At 31.0% G+C, this 15,208-nt stretch overlaps 1 protein-coding gene across 1 annotated transcript; it reads right to left on the reverse strand.

Annotated features, from left to right (window-relative positions):
- Positions 1-7,722: 7,722 nt before the first annotated feature.
- On the reverse strand, positions 7,723-8,379 carry LOC139484287 (uncharacterized). Its single transcript, XM_071268021.1, has one exon. It carries the CDS (start codon positions 8,377-8,379, stop codon positions 7,723-7,725), a length of 657 nt encoding a protein of 218 aa, XP_071124122.1.
- Between the last annotated feature and the right edge of the window lie 6,829 nt (positions 8,380-15,208).

Genomic DNA, 15,208 nt, shown 5'->3' on the forward strand with positions numbered 1-15,208 from the left:
ACTTGATGATTTTGTATAAACCAAATAATTAAGGATTATTTGAATATATTAGCAAAAAGTGTGATTATGTGATATTGGAACATCCCAAATTATACTTATTTTTTGGCAAAACGCTTTTTGTTTTCTTGTTTCACATTTTGTCATGTCGGGGTTCATTCTTAGCTGAATATATTCTGAAAACCATACAATGAAATATGAAAAAAGGAGATGTGGTATGCATGCTTATGAGACAACCAAAGTTCAAATGAAGCAGAAACAATGGATTAAACAATACCAAAGTCGGTTTGAGATTTCCCTTATATATTACCTTTCGAAATTTCTAAATTGGCCAATTTGAACCAAAATATCTGCCGATCTACTTGAAAACAACAGAACAATATGAACATAACGAACGGCCAATAACTTTTTTTTTATTAATTTGCATCCGTCAGCTTTGTGTCTACATGGTACTGTTATTTCTTGCTAAAATGCGACATTTAGGCGTGAATATTTAATTAAATGGTTTTTTTTTTCAAATTTATAATCTGTACTTAAACATTGGTATTATAAGGAGGATGAAAAAAGAAAAGTAATTTATCAGATAATAAATCAACTAGCTTACTACGAATAACGTCATAGGCTTTAATCGGAAAGGACGAATTTAATCAGTTATCTTTACTGCTTAGTATTGTCACCTTACATGTCTTACAATAATCTATCTGTTTCATCATCAATTTTGTCTTAATGTAAAAACAATGACGTAGATGACAGAAACATGGAAACTGGATCAAATTAGTAAAGCTATAAATAGATTCTGCACGAATATCTTATCGTACGAAAGTTCGTTTTCCAAGTGACATGTATAACTATATCAAGGACCTACAAAATCAACCTATAGTTGTTAGAGTAGATATGTTTCTGTCTCCCCCGGGGCAGGTAGAGAGCTGTCTGATGACATTCATGTCCTATGTTTTTGTTAATAAACAGTACACCATGAGAAAAAAATTACAAAAAGACCACGAACAGTTAAAAAAACATTAATCGATTCCTGTTCCAGTGTCGAACTCAAACTACCTTAAGTACGAAGGATTTTGTACTACCTGTGTGTAAATCCTTTGGTAAAACATTACCCCCTGGTAAAACAATATTTTTACCCGCGAAAAATCCTTCATCACTTATGATTCAAATGAATACCTTCCACTACATGTTCTTTTTCATCATTCTATCAAAGATTATAACAGTACGTACAACAAATCATTAAAGGAAAGCAAAGGGAAAATTCAATTAAGAATTGGGAACGCATTGACAAAATATCATGACTGTATCAATTCGCGTATTTTTTACGTGTTCCTCGTGGTCATTTTTTACTGTTTATTAATGTCATCAGCCGGTAATCTATCGACTACATACTCGAAAATCAATTGATCAAAACCAAGTACATACATAAGGATAGCCATGATACATGTATTTTTTTTATTAACTAAATTACTTTCTTAACGTTTTATGTATATAACTTTTGGTCGAGAATGTACCTGAAGAAGATTTGTCGGGTTTTTGTCACGGTTTAATGTCATTTATATAAGATAAAGAGCACATTTAAAAAACATGAGAATGGACACGGGTAATGTTTTAAACGAACTACAAATCCAACAAAAGCAGAAAACAGCAAAAGACCATCAAGGTTTTGTTGTTGTCTCTTTACTTTTATTGTCTTCTTGTCATGACAAATTAATTTTGCCTATGTCAAATCAATTTACTACGGATTTTATAGAACTTCAGATTACATTCTTTATAACAATGTCTCTGGTAACAGTTATGAAGAAAAATTAAATAAAAACCTTACATCTTCTCCCATTAATGTAATGGCTTTGTAACTAGACACATGTTAATAAAGTAAACAACATTTTCATGAAGAAACAAAATTGGTCCCCGCGAATGATAGTGCTTGCAACTTGTATATATTTGTATTCACGAACCATAGTTAGCTTCCCAAATATTTGATCGAAAGCATAGTGAAAATAATTGTAGACTAAATAAGGAAGTGAATGTCCGTGTTATTAAAGATTGATTAAGACTAATTTAATTCCGCTGCATGTTTTACGTGTCTGCTCCATGTCTTTTTAATGCAGGTAACCGAATTACATCAGGAGTTTTATTATGTTTATAGATATTTTTGTAATTTTTAGTTGGTATTTATGTCAGAACTTGTTTGGTATTTGTTTAAAATAGTCACTACATTTTCTAATGTCGAGCAGCCTTATTTTATAAAACATTAACTTACATAATAGTAAAAGATACACGTTTACTGTTAAATTTTTTTTATAATTTATTTTTTTCTTCATGAATTTACAAGTATCAACATATATTTATCTTGTGGCACAATAAGCAAGCAAGTGAAATAAATAAGCATAATAAGCATTCTCTGAACTAACACTTAGAAATCTATGGATTAAGTATAGTAATAACATTGTCATTCATATAGTAATAGTAGTGCAAGAAATATATGAGCATACATATGGTATGGTATAACAGTATACAAATAATTTCAAATGCTCATATACATACATGTTTATATTTAATTAATGACCTTAGCCCAGGGGTTCCAGTACAAGTTGTGTTCTTCCACACTTAAGTATTTTGAAGAAATATGTTTCTCTAAAATCAAGTTTTCTTTTATGTAATTTTGAAGGCCTTTTATATTAGGTTTTATATCTTGCATCTTACATCTGTAAATAAAGTACTTCGTCAATAAGATAACTTTATTTTTAATAAAATTCAGTTTATAATTTTCATAAAGGCCAAAAATGACAATTTTCAAATTAAGTCGAATTTCAATAAGAACCTTATCGAAAATCCATGAATTTAGATTGTGCCAAATGTCGGCTACAATATGACAACCCCAAAGTAAATGTTCTATAGTTTCAGGCTCTTCCTTGCAGAATGTACACAAATTACAAGTAACAAGCTTCATTTTAAAAAGTAAAGCATTTGTCCCTAAAATATAATGAATAATTCTATATTGAAACCAACATAACCTAGTGTTTTTTGAAACCTTGGTAACACAAAAGTGTATTTTTTTCCAATTTTCTACAACTTTGTTAAGAATACCTTCCCATTTTTTTTCTGCTACAAAATCTGTAGGTAAAATTCCTTGATTTAAAATAGTATACATGTCCTTTGAGCCTTTTTCGGACTTGAAGAAAATATTAATGTTAAAAGGTATAATAGCCTGATGTTTTTTTTCACTTTCAGTGTTGATTCCAATGTCTTGTAGCCACTTTTTTAGTGCTAATATAAGTCCATAAAACTGTAGAAACATGGGTTTGAAATTATACATAATTTCAAATTTTTCATACGTTAATATATTTCCATGTTCATCTAACAGGTCATTTACAGTCCATACCCCATGATGTGCCCAATTTTTATAGTAAACGCTGACATTATCAATTTTGATATGTTCGTTATGCCATATAGATGTAGAGATGACTTCCTCAAAATAAAATGGATGTCTGAGTTTTGACATAGTTTTCCAGGCATGAAAAACTTCATCCCAAAATTTGTTTTTTGATTTTTTAATAATTCCAAAATAAGCCAACTCTGTAAAATTTATATTTTGGGTGGAGGTAAATAATTGAATCCATTTAGATTTTGACCTAAATAATCTTCTAACCCAAGTAAGTTTTAACCCTTGTATAAAATTTCTCAAATTAATCATTTTTAGGCCCCCTCGGAAGTATTCCTGACATAGACGATCCCGTTTTATTTTGTCAGGCTTATCATCCCAAATGAATAAATAAATTCTACTATTAAGTTGACTTATCATATTATCATCTGGACCTGGGATGGACAGGAACAGATGATTAAATTTTGATATAATTAATGACTTTATAATTGTTATTTTACCAAACGGGGTAAGTGACTGTTTTGACCATTTTTGTAATATTTTTTCTATTTCTTGTATTCGAGGAGCATAATTTAGATTTAACATTCTATCTAAATCAACACAGAAAGTGATACCCAATAATTTGAAGGTACTGACACCCCATTTCAGTCCCCACTTTACACATATTTTGTCTTGGCTATGTTTTTTACTACCTATCCATATAACGTTTGTTTTGTCTAAGTTAATTTTCAGTCCTGATATCTCAGCATAGAATTGTAATATACGGAGGGATGCATCCAGCGAGGAAGGCGACCCATCTAAAATAAGTGATGTGTCATCTGCATATTGAGACAAGATATACTCTGAATCGTCTATCGTAATACCCTTTATCTCATCACTATCTCTTACTAAAATTCCTAATATTTCAGCACATAGCAAGAAAAGGTAAGGAGATAAAGGATCACCCTGTCTACAGCCTCTCTCCACACGGAAAAAGTCTGACAGACAGCAGTTCTGGGTGACAGTAGATGTAATATCATTATAAAATGTTTTTATCCAATTCATAATAGAGTCTCCAAAATTAAAATACTTCAGTGTTTCAAAAAGAAAGGCCCATGATATAGAGTCAAAGGCCTTTTCGAAATCAATGAGTAATAATATACCAGGGATATCATTTTCTTCTGTAAATTGTAAAATATCATATATAAGTCTACAGTTCTCCCCAATAAATCTACCCGGGATAAAGCCTGTTTGATCAGAATCAATAATTCTGTTTAGAACTGACTTTATCCTCTCAGCGATACAACTAGAAGCTAGTTTGTATGTTGAATTCAAAAGTGTAATTGGACGCCAATTTTTTAAGAACTGTTTTGACTTGCCTTCTTTAGGAATACAAGTGATAACTCCCTGCCTCTGTGTGACAGACATTTCCCCTATCTGATATGAATAATTTATTGACCGCAAAACAAACTTTCCAATGTCTATCCAAAATACTTTGAAAAATTCTGCAGTAAAACCATCTGACCCAGGACTTTTATTATTTTTCATCCTTTTCAAAGCTTGTGTTAATTCAGCAAAAGAAATTTTACCTTCTAATGAATCTTTTTCGATATCATTTAATTTAGATGTCAAAGATGGTAATTCTTTTGATAGGTTTACTTTTTTAAGGCATCCTTGTCTTTTGTAAAGTTTCTCATAAAATATTTTTGATTGTTTTAAGATTTCTTTTTGATTTTCTACTACAGTATTTTCATCAGTTACTAGTTTTTTAATAGTTTTATTGACAAAGTTTTGTGTTTCTAAATTACAAAAGAAAATTGTTGGCCTCTCTCCTTCTTCAATCCATTGGGTTCTTGATCTAACATATTGACCTTTAACCTTGTTCTGTCTCAAAATCCTAAGTTGACATTTTTTGGCTTCTATTTCATCAAGAGTGTCCTCTGTACTTACCTCATTTTCTAAATTTTGTATCTCCTCAGTCAATTGGATTTCCTGTTTTGTCCTTTCTCTTTTTATAAATGTTGAATAAGAAATAGTCTTACCTCTAATCTCAAGGAGAAGGGTCTCCAACAATAATTGATCATTAATTGAAACATCAATATCTAAATTATCAATACTATGTAAAGCATCCCCTCTATGGACTGGCATTTTATATTGCTCAACTGTGTTAGTAATTTGTTGTTTTATTAGTTTTACATATTCAGGATCTTGAAGGAGAGAATTATTAAACTTCCAGAGGCCTCTACCTTTTATAAATTCATTTATTTTTAAAGTCAAAATCACTGGTGAATGATCTGACCTGTAGCTATTACCAATGTTTACTTCACAAATGTCATCTATAAGGCTTTCAGAAATCAAAAAGAAATCTAATCTAGATTGTTTAAAAGGGTTTTTCCTTCTCCATGTAAACCTTTTAACATCAGGGTATATTTCTCTGAATGGGTCGACAAGATTCTTATATTCTTTAATTTCTAAAATTTTCTCTCTAGATCTTGGATTGTTTATATTTATATAGTTATGGGTATCAAGGTTGAAATTTTGAACAAGATTAAAGTCCCCACAGATAATACAGAGCTGATTTCTAAAAAAATCTATAATTTCTGTTAATTTGTCATAGAAGCAGGGAGTATCAATATTTGGCCCATAAACATTTATCAGAGTAAATCTCTTGTCTTCAATATTAAGATCCAATCCCACCAGATTGCCATCTCCATCTTTTTTAACTTTGTGTATTTTATAGTCAAAATTATTTTTAAACAGTATAGCAACTCCTCTTTTGTTTGAAGCAAATGAATTGAAAACACAATGGCCTTTCCATTGGTTTTTTATCAAAACTTCATCTTGTTCTATAAAATGTGTATCCTGGAGACAATAAATATTTAAATCTTTTGAACTAAGATAATCAAAAATATCGCCCCGTTTTTCCTTCATTTGAAGTCCTTGACAATTATAGGACATTATTTTAATGTTTTTTCCTTCCATCATGATATTTGTTCTTCAACTGTGAAGTATGATATTTTCAAAAACAAAGGAAAAAATAGTTTATGCGAGACATCAGGACTGATTTCATAATATTTCACTTCCTGAAAAAAAAATTCATATATATGCCAAATACCAGAAATCCATGTTTTGTAATAAATATAATATACATAAAATAAACAAACAAAAAAGAAAGAAAAAGAAACACATTTAAAACATATAATATGAAACTAAGATATTTCTGATCTTTAAGTAGATTTACATGTGTTCTAGGGGAGATAACTCAATTTGTTTTTAGATTAAAATTAGGCTAGACAAAGTTTTGTACTGATCTGCATAATAATATGTACTACATCTCAATATTTAAGCACCATTTCTTACAAACTTATAATTAATAATTTAGGTTTAAACATTAAATAATTGTTTAGACAAAAGAGAAGAGATCACACAAGAAGCACCTCAAAACCACAAAATGTCCATTGTTTCTGTGCTTCCTTATCTGATCTGGTCAAGTTTGCCTAATATGTTTATATCACAACACTACAACATGTGAGGTGTCACTTTGCATCTTTGGATTTAAATAAGCATACACAATTGTTTAATTTACTATAATTGAGATCAAAAACTAAATATTCATTTTTTAAAGCTCACCTTAAAGTATAAATTTCTATCCCTTTTGAGTATTGAAGGTACAAAATGTACATGTTTTATTTCAATCTTAATGTTTATTTTTACGAAATGTAGAGTCTTAAAGGTATAAAAAAGCACACCGCACATCCTCCAATTGTTTATTTATACACTTTTTAAGGTGATCTTATAAATTCACACACAACGAATAAACTAAAGCATGCATTTTCTCTAAATATATCAACACCTGAATACAAAATGCGGAACGAAAAAAGCAAAAAAAAATAAAAAAATAACAAATTAAATCAAATCACATTATAACATATAATACCTATATGTAAGCTAAAGCATGCATGCATTTATTCAACATAACAAGAAAAGCCATGAAAAATAAATAAATAATAAAATATATCAAATCAAGCTAGTAAAACAAAATAAAGCAAAAATAAAGAAGCAAAACTTAAAATAAAATGTAAGCCAAATGAAAAAGCAACAATTTTTTTTTCTTTTCTATACTTACTACATGAACTATCAATCTAAAGCCTGTAAATAGAAATCTAAACAATTCAAAATTCTTGTTTCAATGTAATATATAATTTGTTCTAGAATTCATTATTAAATTTATATCTTTTTATATTCTTAGTTAATTTATATACTCAATAGTATTATATATATGACATTTTATATAGCAACCAGTTTTTATCTTATACATGTAATAGTATATATAGAAAGTATATAAAACTGCAATACAACAGTTATCCCCATGTAGACCATTCTTCTGAACTATTTTTACGAGTCTCTAATGTCATGTGGGCCCCCTTTGCTCGAATTCTTGTTTGTAATTTGTCCCTTTTTCTTATTTTGTATGCATTGTGCGAAAGTAAATATCTCTCCTCCTTCATTGAAATTGGCAGATCATCAAGAATGCGTATTTTTTTCCCTTTTAAGTTGTGTGCGTTGGACATGATAAGTTGCTTATCCCCAAAATGCAAGAAACGAACTATGATAGGCTTTGGACCTTTCCCATGTGTAGGGACTCTATGTGCATTTGCGATGGGTATATCATTAGCTTTTCTTTCGTCAATATGCATGTCTTCACTGAAGAGTTTTCTTGTTATAGCATACACATTCTCATCTTTTTTAGTGTCATCTATACCGTATATCAGTATGTTATACTTCCTATCATGTTTTTCTAGTAAAACAGCTTGCTCTTTAAGGTCATCAATTTGCTTTTGTAACTCTATTTTTTGTTTTTCAAGTTTATCATTCTCTATGAATTGAATCTGTGCATCCATACCTTGAACACCTCTTTCGAGCTCTGTGAAATCATTACGAAGAGATTTAAGCTCTTTGTGGGAGGTTTCGTACTTAACATTGAGCACATTTACATCTGCCTTCACCTCGTTTATCATACTTGTCAAGTTGCGTTCAACTTTATTCAGCTGTGTAGAAAACGTTTACTGTTAAATGATGTATTCTGACAGTACGGTTGATTCCACATAAACTAAATAGTTGTAAAATTTAAGCAAGTTCTGTACTTTAGTTCTTTTTTTTTATTTCGAAATTACCAATATTTCTCCTATCAGTTCAACAGAAATAAACAGGTCGAGAACTCTAGATATCTTTACGTCAGAAATATATTTGAATAGTAATTTCCCAAACACAAGGCCAATACGGCCATGACAAACTGATCAATCGACTCAATGAGCTACAATGCATTATGGGCTACTACGAGTTTACTACAAACTGAAAACACGTGGAATAACTGGAAGAACTGTCAACTAATATAGTGTCTGGGATTCTCAAAATATATGTTTTTGTTATGCGGATGTGATTATTTTCAAATATATAACATAATCTTCAATTTGCATGCTCAGATTAAAAAACATATTGTTTACAGGCTTCACTATTCGCCTTTCTTTTTCACCTTCACGGTTAAAGTTGTTGAACAGGTTTTTTTCCATTGTACCTGTGCAATAATTTTACGACCTGAAACCGTGAAATTTCAGATGAAATGACCACTGTCCACTATCCACCGGAACCCCCCCCCCCCTTCTGGGCCCGCCTCTGAGCGGATACGGTATATAGCTCAATACATTTTGTATAGTTTCATCCATCGATAATGTCCGTTTGTTGCTAATTTTATCACAAAATATACCTCAGAGGTTTTTTATCGTTCGGCTGCTGTCCTGTTGACATATGTAAAATGTATCCAATATTTAAAGTCTCTGGATAAAAGTGGGTGCCATATTGTCTAATTTTTTTTCTAAAACGTGACTTGTATGTAGAAATAAGAAGATGAGGTATGAGTGCCAAATGAGATATCTTTCTAACAAAGACATTATCTTGTCAAGTAAGCAGTCATAGGTTTAATGATGAGAAGTAAGCTATAAATGACCCCAAAATTACTTGTGTAAAACAATCCAAGCAACAAAACAAAAACAAAAAATCGACCCAATTAAAAATATAAAAGGAGAAGAAATATATCCCATAAAAAAAAATATATATCTATATATAGGTTTATATAGGAGCCTGTAGTTCAGTGGTTGTCGTTTGGTTTATGTGTTACATATTTGTTTTTCGTTCATTTTTTTTATATAATTAAGGCCGTTAGTTTTCTCGTTTGAATTGTTTTACATTGTCAAATTGGGCCTTTTATAGCTGACTATGTGGTATGGGATTTGCTCATTAATGAAGGCCATACGGTGATCTATAAATGTTAATTTATGTGTCATTTTGGTCTCTTGTGGACAGTTGTCTCATTGGCAATCGTAATACATCTTCTTTTTTTATTATAAATCAAACGCTGCAATTTTCACAAAACATATCAAATTTTCCACCTTGTCGCACATACATATCGATAAAAATTTACTATTGCTTGTAGAGAAAAACTTTGGTTAGCTTGTTTGCTTTGTTTGTATATTGTATAAAATATAAAATTAAACTATGCCTATATGTATACTGTTTAAAGACTTCAATTTTATTTTCAAAGCTTGTATAGTATAAACAACTATACAAACAAAGCAAGCAAGCCAACCACATTTTTACTTTGCAGGCATAAAAAATCAGATGTTATGATTTTATTCAGTTTGGTAAATGTCCGAGTCCGTTAAAAAACGAAAAAAACTGAAACTACAGTTGCTGAGTTCACTACCTTCAAAACAAAGGGAACAGTTTGGAAGTCCCACATACTGAAATGTGACAAAAAATACTTATAGATTTTGTTAACACTGCCATGTATGTAAATATCTCTTCGTCTTTATTACGAACACAAAATTCAAGGATCACATATTTGCCTTTAATTATCTATACGAAAATTGCTGTACTCGTGAATGTTATCACCGGCTGTCATCGACGGCTTACTTTACACTAGTAAGTTTGTCTCATGGGTAATTGTGTTTTCTCTGTTGTTTCGTTGCTGTCTGGTGGACGAATACATGAAATCTCTGTGCCATCATCTAACATGTAAATGGCTATATATCGGGTAATTCAAACCCTTTTTTCTTTGCATAGAAACAACTCTTTGTTAATCTGAGCACGAAAGTAATACTTTATATCACGAACTATAAATGAGGGTACACAAAATGAAAAAAATAAGCGAAATTGTGAATCCCGCATTGCACGAAAAAATGTGTTGTATTTCAGTAAAAAGCACGTGTCCTTGGTTGCTTGTAAACACGTAGTAGTTCATCATGCATTGTGACTCATTTATTGGATTGGTCAAAAACCTAGGAAAAAATAAATTGCGTCACATGTAAATAAACAATAACATGTGCGAGAACATATGTATGCTAATTTATGCATTTCCATATAAGGTAGTGGTCCTGACCTGATAAAGGACATTAACAAAAATGTATGTATCTTTCGGAGTCAGATTGTGGGCTTAAATGAACAGTGACCCAATTTTTTATTTCATTTTTCTATTTAGTATATGATAAAGTTCATTTATAGAAAAATATAGCGAAATCCTATATTAGAAAAATAGAGTTATACCCGCTAGCCCCCTTAACGTCTAAAAAGAGTGGAAACTCAAAGCGATAATTAGGAACTGGTTATGAGGTCTGGCTTAGGTTTATAGTAAAGATAAAAACGCGCCATAAGATAGAAAATGAGCCAAAAAATATGGATATCATAATCCATTTGGGAAAATTTGGTGCAAAAAATAAATAGTAGAGAAAAATCGACAAAATTTAAAACAAGGGAAGAACGAATGGCTAAAAATAGATAAAAGGGTTAGGCATGTATTTTGCAATTATCAGTGCACGATACAAATCGGTATAATACTGGTTTACTATCAAATAAAAGGAATGCCAGGTCTGCAGATTAATCAATAGAATGCATACGTGTGCCATCAAATAGACGATGAAAGTTAATGAACTAAAGATCAAACACCAAAACTGTAGTTTATGTACTAATTTGTCAATCGTGTCAACATGTTATTATGTATTGTCTTCGAAAAAAATATCAATTTAATCGCAAAACAGATAAACACAACACGCAAATTTGTCATATTTAATTAATATCATCGAGGTTATGAACTTATAATACTCAGTTGCGATATTGTTATAGCGATAAATCATATTGTGTCTAGGCTGTTGCTTCACAAAACCACAATTTAATTTTCGAGGCGAAATTGGCAGAAACTGATTATTTTGGATTAATTAACAATGAAAGAGCGTCAACAAATTTGTGACGAAAACAACAATTAAAGAAGCTATGACAGCAGTGCTATCATTTTATTTATATTAAATTCTTATGTCGTTGGTTTTTATTTGATCGTTAATCCACGCTATAAACTATGTTTGTATCATCAATCTTAAACAATACTATCAAAGGAATCATTTGTATATATCTTCATAAACGAAAACGACAATTATTGGCAAGAAATGTGCTTTTAATATTATTCACATGACACGAATAATTCATTCCCTTTGTCACGGAATAGAAGTTCCTTAATGACACAACTTCAAAAAAGAAGAAATATTCTGGAATACTATTTCCTCAAGAATAAATATTCACGTTGGCGATTGATCCTCCATCTCACTGGGGCCCTCTGAATACATGTAACGATAAAAACGAGTCTAAAATCAAGGAGTTTGATTAGAGCGTTACAAAGATGATGACAAAAATGATTGGCAAGCAGATAATGAATCCAATAATAAGTTGATGATTTTAATTAACTAGACCTTCATTTGTTAATTAGCAACCATAGTGCAGCGCTTTACAACGTAGTATGTGTAATAGTAACTATGATCATAGATTACAGTTATATATACAACGCAATGTGTTATGTAGATATGATCACAGGTTGCGTTATACAACGAATGGTAATGCTATAAAACTTTCGTAATCACAATCATCAGTGTTTTACATTATGTTCTGCAAAGCGAACGTTGACACAGTAAATGTTGCGTTTTCTTTTTCAAAGCGAAAATAGCGGGGTACCCACGTGCTAATGATCTTTATTTATTATCGATATCATCCATTTATCAAGTACATGCTGTACTGTCAATTTCACAATTAAGTATTTGTTATGAAATCGTTTTAATTATTAATTGTACTTAAATTTGATTTGTATTGCAATACGTGTAATTATTCTGTAAAGGTTATTACTACATAAACTGACTGTTTTGTGTCGCTATTCTATGTTCATCTGTTATGCATGTATTGTGAGGTTACATATGTACATTCGGTTACAGATATTGGTTAATGTGAGATGCAGCATGTTTACTGCTTGCCTTCAAGCTATTTTTCTGCCATTCGTGTGTGGTATTTTATGGGAATTTATGTTCTTTTAATGTGATTTCCAATTGAACTGGAATCCATGTCCAATATTGATGTATTAATTGCCCGAAACCTTTGCAAAAAACCTTGAAAAAGAAATAATAACCATTAATTACAAGTTCGTATACAAATAGATATTACCCCACCACTGATCACTCGAAAATGAAAGTACTAGAATTAGATTATATATGGTTTTGTCATTGCACGTACTAAAAATTTTCCAATTTGTTTTCCAAGAAGGAGTAATCGATGCACTGTGAGATATGTCAAGACTACATGATTGGAACGATAGTTGAAATATATCAACAGTTAACTAAACAACGCCATGGCTAAATGACAGATTAAAAAGACTAAACAACAAAGTACACAAAACACAACACAGGAAACTAAGGCATGGGCAAAAGGAATGCCATCAAACATCGTAAGGATCTCAGGCGTTCTAGAAGGGAAAGCAGACTAAGCTCCACATGTGACTTGTTATCTTATTGATTGTTCTGATGTTGTGCTGTCCCAGGACACAAGGCTGTAATTCAGTTGATGTCACTAGTTGCTGGCTTACAAACTACTTCGTATTTATGTCATTTTGGCAAAACACGTCGATTCTATAGTTGTCTTGTTTCACGTTTTAGTGCCGAGGCAATTTATAGTTGACTATAGCAGTGTATAGGGTTTGTGTTTTGCTCATTTCAGAAGACCATACATATAGAATCATTTTGGAATTTATTAACTTTGCTACGTGTGTGTTAAACACCCGGTAAACGATAAATTGTCCCGCCAAAAATAATTACTTATGATTAAAATGAATGCCTTCATGCATGCTTTTTTTACATTCTATCATTGTTTCTAAAAGAAAAAAAAGTACAATAAATCTTTAAAAGAACAGCAAAGGAAAAATTCATTAACAATTGGGAACACTTTGAAAAAATAAGAAAAATTTGAATATCATGACTGTTTCAATTCACGTATTTTTCACGTCCTCCTCGTGCTCAGTGTTTACCGTTTATCAATGTCAGAAGCCGGTAAACTTCGACAAAATACTCAAAAATTATCAACAAGTCTGCGTTCAACGATTGTTACTGCATGATATAATATGTATCGATGATATGTTTTATATTCGTAATAAATAAAAAGCCAGAATATCGACATGGTCGAACAGGAATTTATTTATGTATGCATGCATGCAATGATTCAAATTTTTAAACACTTTATATTTATAAGAAACTCGTTTCATATGTCTTAATCAAGTCTATAACCTCGTCAATGCACATTAACCATTATTGATGGATATACAGATATTACATAAATGGATAACCATTATAGGAGAAAGCAATCGGACACATTAGTTAATCCAATAGACACCTAGAGGTCAATATAAAACATCAACAAACACTGAAAATTCTTACAATACATAGTCGGAGTAAACTTGCAATATATCTAGTCTTTAATGTATTTTCTAAATTATTTCTAATCGTTTTTTTTAACTTTTGAACAAGAGCGTACACGATAACATATGAATTGGGTCGGTAAATATGTTTAACAGGCAACAATCCTACCAAAGAGCAGAAAACAGACAAAGGCCATCAAAATATGGGTCTTTTGTCTTTGTGTATTTCTTTTTGTTTATATCAAAAAAATAATACTTATGTCAAATCAATTTCAGTCAGACTATACAGAACTTCAAATGACATTCTTGATTAAAATGTCGTAGGTTATAGTAATGTCGGCTGTTTCCCTCTGATAACAGGTCGGAAGGAAATTAAATTGAAACCTTACATCTTCCCCAGTTAATGGTTTACAACAAGATAAATGTAAATGAAAGTAACACTAATTTTCCGGAAAAACAATCTCTCTCCACGAAAGAGTGTGCTAGAGACGTGTATCTATTTTTATTCCCGAATCATAGCTGGCTTCCCAAAAATTTAGTCGAAAGCATAGTAAAAGTAATAGTGTACAGATTACAATCAATCTACGGACTACTTACTTTGACAAAATAATGAGGTGAATATCCGTGTTATTACACGATTGATTAACAGTTATTTAAATCCGCTGCATGTTTATATATCTGTTCCATGTCTTTTTCGTGTCAGTAACCGATTTACATCCGGGTTTATTATCTTTATAGGGTTTTCTAATGTCTTTGTAATATTTTAGTTGGTATGTATGTCAGAACTTGTTTGGTATCTGTTAAAAATAGTCATTTAATTTTGTAGAGTCGAGCCGCTTTTTACTTCTATATACATTTTTTAAATTAAATATAGTAATATATACACGTTGTTGTTAAATATTGTGGGCAGACATTACGGTTGATTCCAATCTGTATCTGTTCGTTAGTCTGTTTGGTTTAAGGTGACGTAACTCGATGTCTTTTGTGCATTTGTTGGGCATACTATCTTTGTTTGTAAAGGGACGAATATTCTTTAATCTCCTGATGAATGGTTCGATAGATGTGTTAAATGT

The sequence above is a fragment of the Mytilus edulis genome, chromosome 8, assembly GCF_963676685.1.
Source record: "Mytilus edulis chromosome 8, xbMytEdul2.2, whole genome shotgun sequence".
NCBI classification, from domain to species: Eukaryota; Metazoa; Mollusca; class Bivalvia; order Mytilida; family Mytilidae; genus Mytilus; species Mytilus edulis.